The sequence below is a fragment of the Haliotis rufescens genome, unplaced genomic scaffold (genome assembly GCF_023055435.1).
Source record: "Haliotis rufescens isolate VD_foot unplaced genomic scaffold, xgHalRufe1.0.p SCAF_196, whole genome shotgun sequence".
NCBI classification, from domain to species: Eukaryota; Metazoa; Mollusca; class Gastropoda; order Lepetellida; family Haliotidae; genus Haliotis; species Haliotis rufescens.
Genome location: NW_025963886.1, coordinates 38,785 through 58,615, shown reverse-complemented (window position 1 = coordinate 58,615; position 19,831 = coordinate 38,785). Strand labels below are relative to the sequence as shown.

General features: G+C 37.3%; 2 protein-coding genes across 2 annotated transcripts; one reads left to right on the top strand and one right to left on the bottom strand.

Annotated features, from left to right (window-relative positions):
• Window positions 1–1,754: 1,754 nt before the first annotated feature.
• On the bottom strand, window positions 1,755–12,491 carry LOC125381851. The gene is made up of 7 exons (XM_048399165.1): window positions 11,929–12,491; window positions 11,649–11,722; window positions 11,409–11,466; window positions 8,814–8,902; window positions 7,729–7,804; window positions 6,388–6,446; window positions 1,755–5,301 (listed from the first exon to the last, which is right to left on the bottom strand). The coding sequence occupies exons 1-7, from the start codon at window positions 12,062–12,064 to the stop codon at window positions 2,764–2,766; spliced, it is 3,030 nt and encodes a 1,009-aa protein (XP_048255122.1). The 5' UTR covers window positions 12,065–12,491; the 3' UTR covers window positions 1,755–2,763.
• An 84-nt stretch (window positions 12,492–12,575) lies between these two features.
• Window positions 12,576–18,900, top strand: LOC124143987. Its single transcript, XM_048399166.1, has 6 exons — window positions 12,576–12,834; window positions 13,375–13,445; window positions 13,739–13,839; window positions 14,359–14,468; window positions 14,799–15,129; window positions 15,699–18,900. The coding sequence occupies exons 1-6, from the start codon at window positions 12,577–12,579 to the stop codon at window positions 15,752–15,754; spliced, it is 927 nt and encodes a 308-aa protein (XP_048255123.1). The 5' UTR covers window position 12,576; the 3' UTR covers window positions 15,755–18,900.
• The last annotated feature ends 931 nt before the right edge of the window (window positions 18,901–19,831 follow it).

Here is a 19,831-nt window from a genome sequence, read left to right as displayed (position 1 = left end):
GATACGATGACATGCATCGACCAAGTCACCGGGCCTGACCACCCAGTCCGTTAGTCGCCTCTTACAAGCACAGTTGCCTTTCACGGCAATTATTGGTTGCTAAAGACCTTTTCCAAACCCAGGTCTTCATGGGTTAAACAAATAGTTAAAAACTGTATTAATTAATTTCCTGAAGTTTCATGACTCAAACGAACTGAATACGTTATCATATAACGGTAAATGTGCCATTTCTCCTCGTACATCAATGAACAACAGCCGTGGTTACTTCTCGTTCAGTTAAGGAGACACTCAAACGCTTTGGTTTCAAAGACAACGCTACAATGAGCCTTTTGGTCTACTCTAATACCCGCTGTTTTGTGCGTGTTTTCATCATATGTCAAGTGGCTGTATCGTAACATCGGACGTTAGACAGTATCTGTAGATTCAGTATAAAATGTTGAGACTGTTCCAACCTGGTTAACTATGTACGCAACATATATTCATGTGTCAAGAATACTCTGCTTGGTTACGATCACGGAGCATGACCGGAGCCAGTGCTGGTGTTGAGTGAGGCACATCTCGGCTGCACGAGAAGGGCTGTGATAGTGTGTGCGCTATGGAGGACATCGGGGAATCAGAGTAGAACTAGGACACGAGCCTCTAGGGGCGCAACTAGCTTTATTTTAAGTGTAAGCAAAACCAATTTTGCAATTGCACAAATAAGATGCTCTTAAACCCTATTTCCTGCATTTTGAGACCGTTTATGCTACATTGTATTTGTAAGAAATATTGGTAATTTATTTATTACATTTTTTTATTAGGCTAGTAATATTAACACATTTCACCAAGACATATGTTTTTACTGTTTTTAATGTTCATTCTCAGTATATAATGGTTACTTTTTTATCATATTTTAACGCGAGCCTATAATTGACACAGCAAAAAAAGTGTAGGTTTCCGGTTTCCGGAAACCTTCCGGAAACCTTCCGGATACCTTCCCATTTTGGATCCGGCCCGGATACCTTCCGGAAACCTTCCGGAAACCTTCCAAAAAAAATGTCAAAATTTGGGGGGTGCATTTTGTTCACTTAAGTGTGAAACACATAAAAAAGTTATCTTGAAAATACCAAGAGATTTGAAGGTTGCTGAAGGCATCTGGAAGGTTTCCGGAAGGTTTCCGGAAGGTTTCCGGAAGGTATCCGGATGCAAATTTTCTTCATGGTTTGGGCATATCATACAACTGCAGTAATTTTCAGCACATGCTATCTCCTCATGTTATAGAAATCTTTGGGCATGCTGTCTTTTTGAAGTTTTTCACAACTTTCTTTTGTTATGATCTTTATATGTTGACATAATTGCAATAGGCAATGCGAGTTCTATTATGGAGCTTAACAGTATTCTTAACTTTTATGTTCATACATACAATTTGTACTTAGGAAGAACATTGACAGCCATCATACCACCATATGCTCACTTTGGCCTTTGGTCCTAGTGAGATCATAAAACAGAATTCATCAGTGATTATTTTCCCATATAGGTGCATAACAGTCATGGCATAAATAGTGTATAAACTAAATAAACTTCATCACAGAGACAAAAGCTGTTATTTTCGACAGACACAGCAATAAAAACTGTTCAAAGTGCAGTATTAGTTGCAGAAAACATTAAGAGCATTGACATATTGAATATATGCCCAGCAGCTTTATTCTGGCGTATCAGGTAATCTGAATCTCAACATCTATGACTGATGCTAATGAAACAAAACAAAAAAATTCTAAGATAAAAAATACATTTATTGATCGACAACAAATAAGCATAATGTTTCATATTTACATATCACAGACCACAAGAAGAGGCACATAGAGTAATTACTCAACATCATTCTCTAACAGATATACATGTGTCAGTGTCCATGTAAATCACCCAGACTAGTCACACTGCTGTGGCATTATTCATTCAGATTTGTACAGTGTCGGTGTAAACCACCCAGACTAGTCACACTGCTGTGGCATTATTCATTCAGATTTGTACAGTGTCGGTGTAAACCACCCAGACTAGTCACACTGCTGTGGCATTATTCATTCAGGTTTGTACAGTGTCAGTGTAAACCACCCAGACTAGTCACACTGACGTGGCATTATTCATTCAGATTTGTACAGTGTCGGTGTAAACCACCCAGACTAGTCACACTGACGTGGCATTATTCATTCAGATTTGTACAGTGTAGGTGTAAACCACCCAGACTAGTCACACTGACGTGGCATTATTCATTCAGATTTGTACAGTGTCGGTGTAAACCACCCAGACTAGTCACACTGCTGTGGCATTATTCATTCAGGTTTGTACAGTGTCGGTGTAAACCTCCCAGACTAGTCACACTGACGTGGCATTATTCATTCAGGTTTGTACAGTGTCGGTGTAAACCACCCAGACTAGTCACACTGACGTGGCATTATTCATTCAGATTTGTACAGTGTCAGTGTAAACCACCCAGACTAGTCACACTGCTGTGGCATTATTCATTCAGATTTGTACAGTGTCGGTGTAAACCACCCAGACTAGTCACACTGCTGTGGCATTATTCATTCAGGTTTGTACAGTGTCGGTGTAAACCACCCAGACTAGTCACACTGACGTGGCATTATTCATTCAGGTTTGTACAGTGTCGGTGTAAACCACCCAGACTAGTCACACTGACATGGCATTTTTTATTCAGATTTGTAGAGTGTCGGTGTAAACCACCAAGACTAGTCACACTGATGTGGATATTTGGGAGGCATGCATCTACAAGTAGAATGATTTGGGCACTGGACAAGTAACAATGAATCTCTGACAATTCTGCACTTCCATATGCCAAGCACATTTACCCTGAATGCGTTGCACAGGCAGAAATGAGGCAGGCCCATCGTTCTGACATTTGGCTGACCAAACAGTGACTGGGTTTAGATAGCCTAAGTCATTTGCAGAAACTTTGAACCATTCAACAAATGCAAACACATGTTGAACTGTCTGACCTGGATGTAATTCAAGGTTGTGAAGTATGAAGTACTTCACCCTTGCTGGGCGAGGAGACAATACATTTGACAAACATGAGTGACTGTCTGCCCATGACGCATAGATGAGGCTGTTCCGAAGAGAACGGTTGTTCGTCTCACAGCCAAGAGATTCATTGTTCCAAGACAATGATGTGCGTCTGCTGTACATACATGACAGCATGCCCAAATGAACGGATTTGCTGTACATGAAAGAATACACCTTGCATAAATTGTCAAGATGCTCTTTGCCAAGATTATGGAATGAAGTGTTTCGATCTTTGAGAGTGATAAGTGACATGTCACTCCAAACACTGGAGGAAACTTCACGTACTGACATTGTTGATGCTAATGTAACCTCTGGTGATGAGACTAAGACTTCAGCTTTTGATGAAACATCCAAAAGTTTCTCTAACAGGGGTGAAAATTCTGGATCAACATCAACATGTGAGACAGAATACATGAGAAACTTTCTCATCAGCTGGTCCTCTACACACCTTTTGTTTGTTGAGAAGTCAGATAGTATTCCATTGTATCGCTCAAAGCTAAATAGCCAGAAACCATAAATACTACCAAAGCTACGAACAGACTCTTCCAAATGGCAGTGTAAATGCATGTTGGGTGTCAGAAAATGAGCACCATACAGCTCTGACACTTGGTTGCAGAATTTTACCATAAGCCTTCCAGCAATACCTATATTGATATTGCTAATGCAAGGTTGACAGTAGTGTCTGCATGCCAGAACAAATGTCTGCCATGCGCGAAGATGGTTCACTGGCAAGAGGCCCTTCAGACAAATGAGGGAATATACAAGTACCCAATTCTTCCATTCCTTTGCAGTCATTTGTCCATAGTTTGTAGCTATGTTAGTGGGAATACGACCGACCTCTGAGGTTACATTGATTGACTGAATTTTGGAGCTTATCTCTGAGAGATTCCCTGAAGATAAGATCTCTTTCTCGACCCAGTGACCAAACAATTTCTTGGCTGTCCCAAGAAAGAGATTGTGCATTGGGTCAATTGCGCTCATTCTGGAGGGTTCAAAGTAAGGCAACTCCAGAAGGGCTGTGTAACGATAGCCAGAAAACTTCTCAACCTGCTTCTTCTTTGTGAGACAAGTAGCAGCACTGGCCTTACTTGCACACCGAAGATGATCTTCCCTGTTGCGGCTTGGCCACTGGACAAGATTTGGGAGCCCACAGTCACGAATGCCATTTGACCAAAGAGGCTTTGTACAGTGAGAACAGCCTTGAGTGGCACCATGACCCATGAAACCACAAAGTTTCCTGGCAGCTGGAATATCAGCTGATGCACACATCAAAGCCATTTTCACTGACACAGATGCTGACGAGCCTTGAACTTCCATCAACACGCCATTCCACAGTGCTTTTAACTCTGTGACTAATGGTGTAAGGAAGGAGTTTAAACTCTCTGGTTCCTTCGAGAGAGCTGGGATAATACCAACAAGCAAGCAGTTCTCTCGTTTAAACCTTTCATCACGTGGGAGGTTCATGAGGACCATGTACAGTGCACCTACTGATATGTCGCTCCGACGATCAAAAGGTTGAAACCAATCAACATTTAACATTCCCCCAAAGTGATGTGGTTGAGAGAGAAAGTCAGTGCCACCATGCTCATAAAAGCTCTTCCAAATTTCCCCATCATACACATCACCAAATAAATTGGAAGGAACATTCCTGTGACGCCACATGTTACACTTGTCCAAAAACTTGGGCCGCAAGAGAAAACGCTGCAAAGTTTCAATGATGCCACTGTAGCAGAAGACCTTTAAAGGGGAAAAATGTATTTTCCCACCCTTAAGACATACTTCCTTAACAAGGGTAGCATTGCAATGAACTTTGCCTTGTTTTCTACCCGATTTGCCAGCTGCACGACAACTATACACCATGTTTGTGCACTTCATAGCAACCTCAGTGCCATCAACAACATGAATGACACTGGTATATGCATAAAGTGCACAACAGTTAGGGCAGACGATATACTTTGTGAAATTATCACATTGTATGTTGAGAAGCTTTTTGGCCATGTACAGACTAGTTGGGAATATCTTTGCAACTGACGACAATAATTTAGGAATCGTTGCCATCAGAGCCAAAATTTGCCCAATCAGGATCAGAACCTTAACAATGCCAGCATTGCTAATATTGTGTGTCAACTGAATTGAAAAAACTGATGTCACAATCCATTTAACAATGTCTTGTGCCTTCTGTGGAATGCTCTGCTCTGTTGGGTGGTCCCTTGTATGGTCTTCATTTTGAAATCCACATTCCTGAAACAATTTATTACATATTGTAAAACTGGTGATTCACAAATGATTCAACACGACAATAATTTAATGGGCAAGAACTTTCCTACTGAAGACAAAATGCTGTAGTGTCGAGGGTAGAACTGTTTAAAGAACCCATAAAGTACTGTTTCTATTTTCTTTCTAAAGCTCATATGAACATGATAGATTGTACAACCGATAGAATTTATTGCCCAGGATAAATTACCATGAAGCATTTCCAAGAAATAAATATGAATACATAATCAATATCTCTTAGTGACTCATTATTGAACAATATCCATAGCTTTGATATTGTTGAAATAACTTGCATGATTTATTTTGTGAACACACCCCACCTCTAACACACCCCACCTCTAACACATTACTTGTTGCACAACATTTATTAGAGCATTCTGACCAAATTATAGAGACACCTAGTATATTGTAGGGAGTCATAACACACTAAAAGTATAAAACTCTTGATAAATGAATTGGACAGGTTCTTTGCACCAATATCCTTGACACTTCAGGCTGTTTTCTCAAAAAGTAACGTTATTAAAATTAAAACAAAACACTTGTGGGTTGGTCTAATTGATTTCAGAAACAAAAAGTCACACAGGCCATCTGAAACCATGTGTTACACTAGCTACGTGAACAAACTTTGGTTGCAGCTTGTGATGCTGGATAGGAACAATGTTCTTTTGACAATCTGCTATATGGGAATGTTATTATCATTATCATTCCTCGAGTTGACATGCTTAAATACATTTTGCGATTCAACAAAGATATCAAACATTGAATCAACTAGGAAAGTGTTTACTAGTACTTGTGAAAACAGAGGCAGTCCTCTCATCAATATTTATAGATGAACCCCGAAATCCTTTCCATTCCGCTTAACATTAGTGTGATACCATTTGGTTTGGTGAAAAGTATGAGAACTACACCCTCATACCAGTTTTTAAGTACCTGCCCTCTATGCAACATAAAGGGGAACAATGATAATTCAACTGTAATGACATCACTTCATGTACATGTTCTACAAATGGCAGAGACAAACAAGCAGAAAATACAACAAAATTGTTTACTTACAAAGCTTTCATTGTCTCCAGTGTGGACAAAACTTTCATCAACTGGCAACGGTATGGCCTCTGCAAAGAAAATTCCATTCTAGTTCAGTACAAACATACATTACGAAAAATTACATAATCAAGAATATTGTCTATTTTGAAATATTTATCCTACATTTCATTTTGCACATTGCTCTTACTAACGAAGACGTAACTGGAAATGAATGACAATCTAGTAGTGTCTTCAGTACTCTTTTGCCCTACATGAAACCATGACCTTATTTGTTAATTTCTTCAATAGCCACAGATCAAAGGGAGCAAGTAGACACCCTTAACAAATAATGCAAAGGGTATGAGGGGCTGTTGTAGAGTACTGTTTTATGTCCCTTTCAGCAAACAGTTATATACGTGTCATGGCGGGAGGACACCCCAAATGGGCTTTACACATTGTACCCATGTGAACAGCAGCGAATGAGTATGGTTTTACACAGCTTTAAGCAATATTCCAGCAACATCACGACAGGGGACAACAAAGATGGGCTTCAGGGAATGGAACCTTGGTCTTCGGTGTTACAAGAGAACTCTTTAACCATTTGAATACCCTACTGCCCCCATGTGAAAAGAAAAATACCTTAACCACTAGGTGCCCCAAAGCAAGTTGAGATAATTCAATGATGTCGTATGTAAGTACATGAATATCAATACACATCAAAACAAACATAATACATCTAAAAGACTTAGTAATGAGCAAATATAATCCCTGTTATAGTTGTGAGTGAGTATGGTTTTACGCCACATTTAGCAATACCCCAGCAATTTCACGGCTTGGGACACCAGAAATGGGCTTCACATCGTACCCATGTCGGGAATTGAACCCGAGTCTTCGGCGTGACGAGCAAACATTTTAACCACCAAGCTACCCGACCGCCCCGAGCTTAGAGGAAGCAAGGCCAGCCTCACAGTTTACATGAAACTATCTCTTTCATCACAATTCAATTTTCTCAATCATCAAGATGTACAATCATCAAGTCATATGAAACGTATCAATATACACACAATAAAATAGCAATGTTTAAGATTTCAAACATCATCAATATTCAGTTTATCACAAGTCATTACAATGTTGATGACTGATGCCATATTTAAAGTCAGATATACATTTGATAAACATTCAACTCATTGTTGTTATTAAAAGGTCTCCCATTTACAAATGTAGTTCAAAATAGTTCATAGTATAGACTGATGTGCATTGAGAAAATCAACTGTTTACTGCAGCCCGAAAAAAGGGAAGGATGCAAAAAAAACACAAACAAAAATGATGTTTAGAAGAACAGTATAACAAACATAACAAACATAAACATACCAGTAAATGATAAGTCTCTGTCACTTTGGCCCATTGTTGCTTCACTTGTTTTCCCTTCCTTGTCGCTGAATCCCTCCTTTTGAACAAAGAAAAACACATGATTACAGAAGTATTTGAAATGACAGACTGTGGGATTTGGTTCTTTTTTATTTTTCTTTAATGCTGCACATATTAATATTCCAACTATGTATATGGATGGCGTTGGGATGTAAATGATCAAGTCTGGGCCAGACAATACAGTGATTGATAGGTACGATAGCAGGCTATGACCTGTGTCTGACCAATCCATTTGATTGCCTCTTAAGACCAGCATAGTTTGCTGGGAGCCAATTCTAACCCATGAGGTTAGCATGGGTTAGACCTAACAATCAAAACTCAATACATTACTGATTACTTGTATATATAAAATAGTATTCATTTTTCCTGGGTACTACATATGTCATATTATACTTTAAAATGGTGTAAAAATTTGGCTGCATAATTGGCAAGTATGCCATGTTTATTATAAATTTTACAACGTGAGATATTTGAGATTTATCATAAAATGGGTAGGTTTCTATTAAAGCCAATGGATAAAAATGATATCCGTTGGGGTCATATGCTGATAGAGATACAAATATCAAAGGTCAAGAAAGGATTATCTTTATCATGATACATCATCCAAACTGCGTTTACAAAACTTGCATAAAACAGAATTCTGAAATCAGTTTGGCAAGCATCAGCAAAATGCATTGAATGTTTAGTAGTTTGTGGTATCTTTTTTGTTGTATGTGGCTTTGCAATTGAAACATGTAAATATAAAACGTTAATGCCAGAAAATACCAGTCTCGATTATCAAACGAAACAGACACAACTTATCTAAAACAGCAATGAAAATTCTGTGAACAGATCACTGAAAATCAGTGATTACACCAAGTATTCAGGAAAGGGCTAAGCATACCCTGTAAACAAACCAGACCATCAAGTCATGGACCAGAAAATCTTATGAAATGATAACACATTTACTGATTTTGTTAAAACTAAAAATGATATATTTTGAATTAGGTCAGCATAAATATCTATTAAATAAGTTTTACATATTTTACCTTGCTATCGATGTTGATTGTGTCTGCAAAGGCATCAGCGTTGCAAGGTTTTTCTGTCAAGGGAATCCAGGGGCTGTCTGGTGGAAGTTCTGAAAATCAAGAAATAATTTCCTTATAAGCAGTTCGTGCAACAAATCTTATGAGACACGTATTACACAAAAAACTGGCCCATATAAATTTTAACTTAAAAAGTATGTATTGTATTATATCAGTATTATTATACTTTTTTAAGTATCTTACATAATGATATCACTAAAAAGATCAGTGACTTACAAGTTCATGCACTTCATAAATGTATCATAACTGTCATACTTTTAAGGCAAATCAATAACCTGAATTGGATGTGAAAAAAGCTGACAAAAAATCAGTAACTAATAATAAGAAGGAAATAAGCATCTATGTAATACTAGGTGAAAATGTACAAGCATCACCTCATTTGGGCAATAAAAATCAATCAGGTGTAACTAATGAACAATAACATGGAATTTAGCCAGGTGTCTTTATGACTGCTCATGACTGCTTTATGACTGATCTCGTTAGAGCAGAGCCTACCAAGCAAACAAGCAAACTTGGACAATAAACACATCTTAACAGACAACTTTATCAGCTTATATACAGTTAATCATTATATTTAATTGATGTCGTTAAGAGTGGAGCCAGACAGATGAAACGAGCAGACTTAGACAATACACACGTCACTGTTGAATGTGCAGTACCCACCAAAAATGAAATAACCCATAGTTAGTAAAGCTCAAGGATGTCTATTTTGTAAACTTAGTAAAATGCATTTGGCCCTAAATGACACATTCAATTCCACTTTGAAACAAATGTGTATTTTCTATTATTCAAGTAAGAGATATATAGTTACATTAAAAACTATAGGGGTAAGGACTTAAGGACATGCACATAAACCTGATACAATTAATCATGAAATGTAAACATTGATCCATTATCTGCCAAATTCCCTTACCAAAGGGAACAGAGGCTGACACCAAATTAAAACAGATTGGTTCAAACATTTTTATTTCAAAAGAAATCTGGATTGGTAAACAAGCAAAACTTATCTTCCACTTAGCAGCTATAAATCCCTACACTTCTAATTGCATTTTAGTATTGAACATTTTCTCTAAATGCCTGATTTATTCATGAGTTTGAACACGAAAAAGACCTCAAGTACTTCTCACAAACAGCCTGTCTTAAACAACCTTTCACATGACAGCATGTGACATAAACGTATTTGTGAAAATACAGTCGAGGTTATTAAAACACTGAGCTCATCCAACTCTACAACCAGAAAAAAATAATCTGAAAAGCATTATTTTCACCAAATGTAAACTTATATATTCACAACACATTGTGTGATAGACACTGATTCATTGAGTAAGCCTAATATATCTATCTGAAAACCGGTGAAATAAACAGATGAACTTCCTTAACTTAAACTAACTTAGAGGGGCAATGGGTAGTCTAGGGGTTAAAAAATTTGCTCGTCACCCCAAAGACGAGGCTCCACATGAATCCAATGTCTAAAACCATCCTCAATCACCAACCCACTCATTAGTCTCGCCAAGTGTAGTTATGTGTAATCTTACTGTACTGGTTACATGCAACATGTTCATTTATAACCTATATATAAGTATATTTATTATGTATTTAGTGATAAAATATTTATCTGAAAATCTAAAATAGGTATTAACATGTAATTTCATTCAATGAAATAATACCTGCTCTCAGAACTACTTTTAGTATGCCTCACTATGGCGTTCTGGCTATAAACCATCAAAATTACTAATAAAGAACAAAATAAATAGAACATTTGTCTTTTCTTGTCAAATATTGTGCATCTCATCTTGTGACCTTAACATTTGATGTGTTCTCAAGTGGCGCAAATCAGGTCAGTTGAAGAGATGACTATCAATAAACATTGATTGATATTAAAATATGAAAAGCGAAATATGCTCTACATAGAATCTTTCCTCTTGTAACCAGGTCACAGTATCTGATTTTGTTTGATTGTTATTTAACATCGCACTCAGCAATATTTCAGCTATATGTAGACAGGCTGCAAGTGTAAATAAGCAAGTCTGGGCCAGACAATTCATTCATAGACATCATGACCATGGCTCTACGCAGTTGGGATAGAATGGCGCGCATCAACCAAGTCGGCAAGCCTGCCCATTTGATCCCTTTAGTCACCTCCAGCATGGGTTGGTGAAGATAAATTCTAATTTGAATCTTCACTGATTAACCTCGGTGTTGTAGCAAAATTAAACGAAATACTAATACGGAATGGGACATTAAGGCCTCAAAGACAAACCGATCTAGTGCAAACAAAAAATACTTTCACAGTATAGTGTGAACAACTACAATACTTTTTCTAGTAGTTTTTAGAAGATTGACATGGTATTTAAAATGATGATTCTAAAACTGTTTATTTTTAAGGATAATAACTAGGTCTAATAGATGAAGTGTCACGTGAGGATTTCTGGTTAGAATTGCTTGTTCGTAAGAGGTGACTAACTGGATCAGGTGGTCAGGCCTGATGACTTGGTTTGACATCCTTAGAAAAGTGGAGTAAATATAAGAAAAGCTTACCATCATTTACTGTATCCTTCCGGATATCTAGTCTTGAACACGCTGTCCCGGATGGTTGCTGTTGGCGAAGAAGAAAAGATTCATGATAAGATATGAACTAAAAAAAAATAAAATTCAAGCACACATGAAACTCTCTTTCAAAAGAATAGGGCAAGAATGTAATGAAAAGACAGTGTGACCATAGCTAAGCGGATATAGCAAATGTGTAAAGTTGTTACACTTGAAGGCAAAATATAATACCTTGTGTGTCTCTTTTTCCTGTTCGACGCTGTCATTAGCCTTCCTTTTCTTGGAAATATCATCTTTCTCCACATCTGAAAAATTGAGCATAGGTTAGAAAGCATGAAATTGTGCATGTACATAAACATAGATCTATATGTAAGTGAAGTAGATCTAGTTGAGACATTTAAGGTGAAGTTGTCATTAATTCAAAGGTGAAAACAATCCCAGCCAGGTGATGGTTGTTAAGATGGTGTTAACCAAGTTAAACTAAGCATTACCAAAATAACATATCATTTACCTGATGCAAGAATCCGTCGCTTCCGCGCCTCATAGTCTGGTAACTTGCTTTGCCAATCTAGCCTGCTGTGGGAATATTTCGTACGACGGGAGACAAATGTATCACAATGTGTACATAAAACTTTATCAACAGACATTACTGCAGAATTGATGCCTCAAAAACACAACGATCTGTACCAATAAGCAAAACAAGCTTCGAAATACGTGTTGTTCTCAATACAGCCGGATGTGCAATGAGTGTTTACGTTTTTTCCGGAAGTACTCGGATACTAAAAAACCGATATATTCTATAAGAACAATACACTAAAACGCATGTGTATTAACCTTATACATTTTATAATGTTTAAACACCGTACTGTTTAAGTATTTAAAAAAATAAATGCTTTATTGTAAGGTGTTCGGTGTGTTCCGTAACATCGTTGTTACACTCGTGTGTTTCCGGACATAATCGGAAAATGATTTCAATTGAATGATTACGAGTTATTTGTAAACTTTAGAATGTAATATCTTGTAATAAAGTCAACATATGTATTGCAATGGTATATCTCGTATACGAAGCAAAACATAGTTGAAATAAATAAATAAAATAAGTGGAACACATTTTACCCATAATCCATCACGAAGGCGCCATTTTGAAACATGGATGTAAATGGACTCAGCTGTCATCATGGCTTATCATTCAATTTCAATCGTCAGCCAAGTATTAATCACGTCATCTTCGATAATCGCCAACATGGATACACCTCCTTCTACACCGTCATCGTCGCAAACTTCATATCCAACTGTCATGGGACGACTTGACGGAATTCAGAGAAGTTTAGATTCCCTCGAAAGACGATTTCCGAAAGACCCGGCCAGCTTTTCTTCAACGCCAGTGGGCAGAAAGACCAATTTGCGGAAATGTCAGGTAAAATATCTGTTCAGTTGTTCAATTTCCTAATCGTGCAAAGGCTTCTGTAACATCTGTCTAAGAAAACTATTAAGAAATTGATTATGGCCTAACTATCTGACTAGGTTTTATGCAATGTTTACAAACACAAGGATTACTTAATCTGTTATATCTCTCCAATTTCGACAGCTATAAATTGTCCTGGCAGAACACATAATGCATCAGCAATGTTTTATTAATGTTATCTAAGATGCATGTTCTTCCTTCTAATTACCAATCTTTACTTTTTAGCTACATTGTGAAGGTTTATTTATAAAAAGTAATAATGTTATTGTAAACTGGTATAGTCAAAATTGTGATTTCGAAATTACATTTGATTTATTTGATTTGATGGACAGGATCATGTGGTCAGGTTCACTGGCTTGGTTAATCATATCACAATTGATGCGCATGATGTCAGTCACTGGATTGTCTGATCAAGACTTGATTATTTACAAACTCTCATACAACCGGTAATGTAATGATATGAGAATATCACTATTGTTATCTTTGTTTCAGAGTGTGATACGGAGGGTTATGAAGATCCTCCAGACTGAGAAGGACTCACCTCTTGTAGTTGAGTATCTTGAGTGAGTATATTCTGTATATGCAATAATTTGAATTTATTGAAACTGAATTTTCTACAAAAATATCACACACAATTATCAGAGTTTATAACAGTGGGGCTCACAAATGAGTTCTTTATCATTAGTCAGTTGCAAATCAGTACATGTCTACCAAATTGATTGTTTAGAAATGATGTTTATGGTTGTTTTATGAATAATGTCTTACGTAAATTATGGATATGTACAAGTTCTCTGGAATGTATCTTCAAAGTAAACGAAAACACTGGATCCTATATGTAACTGTGATGTGATTTCAGCTACAACAGTGATTCGGTCACTGTTGCGAGAGATCGGGTGATTGGAGAGGTCCTGAAAAATCACTCAGAGAAGGAATGGGCCAACATGGACACTTTGCGAGGTATGGTATTGGGAGTACACTATATCAAAAGCACATACACTAATCAGAATCCTGTGAATGTTAAGTACTAAGGAAACAGGCCATGGGTCTGATACCAATAGACAAGATTTTTTTGTTTGTTTGTTGTTTAACGCTGCACTCAGCAATATGCCAGCTATATGACGGCAGTCTGTAAATAATCAAGTCTGGACCAGACAATCCAGTGATTAATATAATGAGCATCGATCCACGCAATTGGGATCCATGACATGCATCAACCAAGTCAGCGAGCCTGACCAACCGTCCCCGTTAGTCGCCTTTTATGACAGGCAATAGACACAATTTATTAATACATACATGTCCATATTACTTGTACTTAAACAAGAACTTAAGACATACATAATCTGCAAAACAAGACCTGCAGTAAAAATGTTCAGTCACACATTTGAAAGTGTTCATTCAGATGTGTATACTAATTATCAAATTCATTAAATAATCTTGTGGAAATTACTGCAATGTGAATGTTACTTATACTTGTAGCAGCCTTCAAGAACATATGGATCAACAAGAAAGACGACTACACCCGCAGCATCACCGGAAAGAAAGCAGACCACAGACGAGCAGCCAGGAGGAACAAGAGAAGAACAGCAGTAAGTGATAATTTGCCATGTAAATATCAGTAGGTTTCTTTTGCTATTTGTAATGCAGGATAAGTATACAAATGTAAACAAATAGTTAGATTTTACTAAGTTTCTTTGTTGGAACATAAATCATTCTTCCCTATTAAGATTAGATAAGAATCTAAGAATGTTTCGTATAAATTATTGATAACTGCAACTGCAAGCAGAAAGAACATAAATCAATACTGGCTGATTTACCTTACAGCTGTTTACCTTACATTACAGAAACAGTAATTCATAAGTGAAATAATTAAGTCGTTGCATACCAATGGCAACAATCAATTTTCATTAATTCTGCAGAAACTGAAGTCCCGCCAGAACTCACTGGACCAGTGCCCCAAGCCAGCAGCCTGGAAGGAACGCGTACAAGAAGTCCTCACCCGGGAGTGTACCTCTCCAGATGTAAGCGACGATGACCAGCCTGGGATGAGATGGGTTCACGAAATACAGTGGGAGTCCACACAGATGGTGGACATAAAGAAGTATTTAGACGAACGGACCGAGGCTGCTCTGAAGCATGTGAGGAGACCACCCAAGGCCAAGCTGGAGTACGACCCGACGAGGAGCTGTGAGGAGTCCATGCCGAAGAAGTTGCCGTCATGGGCCATTCGATCCACGCATGTGAGAGATGGTAAATGTCAAATGCTCTTTTTTAGACTTGTCTGTAGTTTATGAATGTGGGACAAAAACGTAAATTTTAAAATTCACATTTGGATTAACAAAACGGTGACCTTTCATTTTGTGACCAGCCATTTTGATATTCTTGGGGTGGAGCTGGGATTTTGTGTGATAACCAGTTATTTTTTAATTAACACTATAAGCCTGCATATCTCTTTTAGAAAATCTGTCAGCAACAATGTAAATTGTGTTGCAGAACATTCCCCTTTTTTAACAGTCTGTAGCTTAATTAGTTTTTCCATAAAATCCGACACCCCTAACATGCGTTTGATCGATAGTTTTCTTGGTAAATGAAAGCCCATATGTAATTATGCATCTGTTGATGATTGAGACCATGGGTTGAAATGTGGCTTTTACTCAGATTTCGGCAGTATTGCAGATATCTTGAGAGGGGTACATCAGTAACAGATCTCTTGCATTGTACTTATGTGAGCAAAGCTTAATCACATTAGACATGGTTCTGTCTTCTTTGCCTCGGAGTATCAAAATGAGCATTCAATGTGGAGGTTTTGTTATTTCCAGCCTTGCTTGAGTCCAGCCCCAGTCAGCCTACACCAAACAGGACAAGCGAACAGTAGGTTGTCAGTATAGAGATCAGGTAATTAGTATTTTCAGGGTTTTATCTTGGTTTGAGGTGGGTCTTTGTTAAGGGTATACATGGCAAAAGTACGGATATATTCCGAAAATTGAATCAAAATATTATTAATTCAAATTGTTGTACACGTTAGTCTTGCTCGGAATGTTACAAATATTTAACACCAAAATGCAATCATTTTGTTCTTGCAAAAAGTTGCCAGCCACAGGCACTTACTCGTTAGTTCCTGAGATAAACCCTGATTATATTTATTTAGCACTATTTGCATTATCATTTGTGGACTAACACACCTTTTTAGCATCATTTGTTCTCACATCTCAATTGTCATGTTGATAATGTATTGCCAACTGCAGTCTACAGTAAGAACACTAATGGGGATTCCGTGTAAGAATATAGATCCCCTGCAAGTTGGCAGCACCCCATGGTTGCTGTAGGAGGTAATTAATTGGGTGGTCTTTGGTGTCGGTGACTTAATTACATGTCATTACATGTGCCATGGATTGATGCTCATGATGTCAATCATTTGATTGTCTGGTCTAGACTTGATTTCTTTACAAAACGCCATCATGTTTTGTAATTGAATGTTGCTAACACCCAGCTAACACCCAGCTAACGCCACACCCAGCATGATGTCATCATGAGCATTGATCTACGCAATTGGTATACAACATGCATCAACCAAGTCAGCTTGTCTGACCACCCCATCCCTTAAGTCGCCTCTTGCGACAAGCATAGTCGCCTAAACTACAGCAAAAACATGTTTATTCATCATTAGAAACTAGTTACGAGTAACCATGACACAGATTGAGATATGTTAAGGTGGGGCTTCACTGTATTGGGCTAGATGTAAACTTGTAATATTATGAAGCAAATGAAATAACACTGCATTGTTGAGATCATTTCATATTTCCTCCTACTTTGAGTGAGTATGGTTTTAGGGCGCCTTTAGCAGTATTTCATCATCGGAAAATGCACTTCACACTTTGAACCCATGTGGGGAATCGTACCCATGGCTTTGGTGCGACAGGCCAACGCATTAACTGCTTTGCTCTTTCATTGACAACTTATGTAGCCGTTACAAGACAGGAAAGTTTCTATTGAGTAAACAGAAAGAAATTGTTACCTTCAAATAAAATTATTTGTGCTACAAATTCAGATTTTCTGTCTGAGAAATTGTTGAAATGCCTCCATTAAATGGTTTTCAAGATTTAATCAGACAAAAAATCAGAAAGATTGTCATTTATTGTATCATTATGTTTGTTATCATTGATTATGATAATACATAATGATATTTCAAATGTCATCCTACCCGATTCCATATTGGATTTCAGTCAAGTGTAGGCCCTCATTATCACCGTAGGGTGTGAGCCCCAACATGAGATAAGGGTGTGTGACGAGGCCACACATTAACCACTAGACTACCCCACCGCCAAATCTTACTTTGACAACTTGTCAACTGATGTAGTTTCAAAACAGGAACAGTTTCTATTGAGTATACTCAGAGAAATCCTTACCTCAGATGAGATTACTTTGTGATACAAATTAAGACTAAAGATTTTTTGTCTGTTGAAATACCTTTTTCAAGTTTGAATCACAGACAAAAAATCTGATACATTTATTGTATCATTGTTCATTTATGTTTGTTATCAATGATTTTGCTAATACATAATGATATTTGGTAGGATTGTGGGTTCGAATCCTGGTTCTAGGTTTGTCAGCACCATACCCGTGCTCGTGGGTTTCACCGAAGTGGTAAACGTCTGAGACCTGCATCACTTCGAGCTTTCCTCCCACATAAGCTGATACGTCACGATATTACTGGAATACTATTAAAAGCGGCATTAAACCCAACTCACTCCCAGTATTTGTCTGATCAAGGATAAGTTATTTTCAGGTCACTGTAATGTAACTGGTATATTGCTTAGTGTTTTTTTCTTATTTTGCATTCTCTCTCTCTCTCTCACTCTCACACTATTTTGTTTGATACTAACTAGTATTCTTCATAATGCACATTAGAATAGCATTTGATTTGCATTTTAATTTATTTATCCAATTTTATCAATTAAGTCTCAGGGATTCAAGGTTTGCATAGGTCTTCAGTACCTTATGTTTGCCTATAATGCTTCTAAATGGATTGGGTGGTCAATAGCAATGATTTTGTAGATGGTGTGACAATGTACCATGGTGGTGTACGACATTACATCTATCACTGGTTTCTCTGGTTTAGACTCACTACTGTACAGGTCACTGCCATGTAGCTGGAATATTGCTGAGTGTCATTGAGCATTCACTCACTCATTTTCCTTTCGTACTCATAAGTATTTCTCACATTGCACACTAGAATAGCATTTGCATTATTTGTTGAGTTGTTTAATTTTAATGTGTCCTTGCACATTATATCACTGGATTGTCTGGCTTTGCTTCGATTATTTACATACCAACATAATTTAGCTGGAATATTGCTGAGCTGATTTACAAAAACTGACAAATCAAACCTTCATGAGAACACAATTTGTCATCTTCCTAGAGAAGCCATTGTGTATAGTTGATTATGAATAGTACTTATTTATTTATTATCCTATTTATTTCATGCATATAACCAACCAATTTCTTTTCAGTACATTAGTGCAATAACTGTCTATGTGGATGTCTTTTTCTTGTGAAGTGTGAGTGAATGTGCTTGAGTGCTCTTTATGTTGTGAACATGATAACTATGATCAACTACTGTGTTTATATAGTATGGCATTATTTATTCAATTTCACCCAGACCAATCTAATAACTTTTAACATTGTCGTAAGAGGCGACTAACAAGATCAGGTGGTCAGGCTCGCTGACCTGGTTGATGCCAATTGCATTGATCGATGCTCATGATGTCAATCACTGGATTGTCTGGTCCAGACTCGGTTATTTACAGACCGCCGTGCTATAGCTGGAATAGTGCTGGGTGCGGGGTAAGAAATTACAAATAGGTTGTGAGTATGTGAACTTGTGCGTGCTTGTTATTTATTGTGTCAGTTAATGGAAGTCATAGTTCACCATGGCTATTTGTCACTATCATGTGAATACTGTTAAATCTGTGATATGTACATACAAAATATAATTACTAATAAATGAAATATATATCTTAAGCATTGTTTGTTTGTTGTCCCTTTTTATCATGTAGTATATTTTGTTTTCTACCATCATTACTGAATGTTCAAGTGAGTTAAGGTATGACATGTGGTTTGTCAACTTGTAAAATTGATAAAAGTTGTATTAAACACATTGTATTCAAAGAACCACAAGAACTGATACGTTGGAAGGCACAGCAGTACAAACTTGTGAATGAATACTCAGGTGTCGTTTTAGTTTCATGATTATTTTTCATGAAATCATTCACACTGGCTCAATACATTAATGCCATACTAAGTCAAACAAATCATTTTACTGCCTTTTGGTATAAAAATAATATCTCACAACCACACTTACCTTGGATGATGATTAATATTCCTTTACTTCCTGGCTGTACTCTATCTATGTGTATTTCATATATTTGATACAGTCATTTCTGCATCTAGCACTGCTTTGCCAACTTAACTGGCACTAGACTACCCTGGGTACACAGATGTTAGAATGTTGTAATAAGCATCAACCTCAATGGAAATAAGTGCTTACTTAAACTACATAAATATTACATACAATCCAGCAGTTCTCCCAGATAAATATGTTAAGCAGCTTAAGTCTATTGAGGTTGTGTAAACATCACACTTCCGGAGAATGTTTTTGGAGAACATGTTAGTATTGCTGTCAAAACAATTACCTGTTGCAAGCTTGGCATCAACGGTTTGGGTGATATTTAAGTGACTGTCATCTTTGAGACCAGTCAGTTCCACAATATTCTACTTTCTTCCAGATATATTCACCATTTTCCCACTAACTTTGAAATATGAATAAGATAAATGTGTACGTCATGGGACACAGTTTTGTCAAGAGGCTAAGCACTCATGCTCATGGGGATTTAGATCTCAATGGGGTCACAGCACATTTTCGAGGGATAGGTGGTGCTGATGTAGCCAGGAT

What these genes read in the sequence shown, in the direction of transcription:
- LOC125381851 (XM_048399165.1), bottom strand. Translation starts at nt 12,064, where the DNA reads ATGTCTGTTGATAAAGTTTTATGTACACATTGTGATACATTTGTCTCC. An exon ending in CAATCAACATCGATAGCAAG is followed by an intron (nt 7,805 to 8,813) that starts GTAAAATATGTA and finishes TTTGTTCAAAAG; the next exon opens with GAGGGATTCAGCGACAAGGA. An exon ending in CTGGAGACAATGAAAGCTTT is followed by an intron (nt 5,302 to 6,387) that starts GTAAGTAAACAA and finishes AAATTGTTTCAG; the next exon opens with GAATGTGGATTTCAAAATGA.
- LOC124143987 (XM_048399166.1), top strand. Translation starts at nt 12,577, where the DNA reads ATGGACTCAGCTGTCATCATGGCTTATCATTCAATTTCAATCGTCAGC. An exon ending in GGAACAAGAGAAGAACAGCA is followed by an intron (nt 14,469 to 14,798) that starts GTAAGTGATAAT and finishes TTAATTCTGCAG; the next exon opens with AAACTGAAGTCCCGCCAGAA. An exon ending in ATCCACGCATGTGAGAGATG is followed by an intron (nt 15,130 to 15,698) that starts GTAAATGTCAAA and finishes TGTTATTTCCAG; the next exon opens with CCTTGCTTGAGTCCAGCCCC.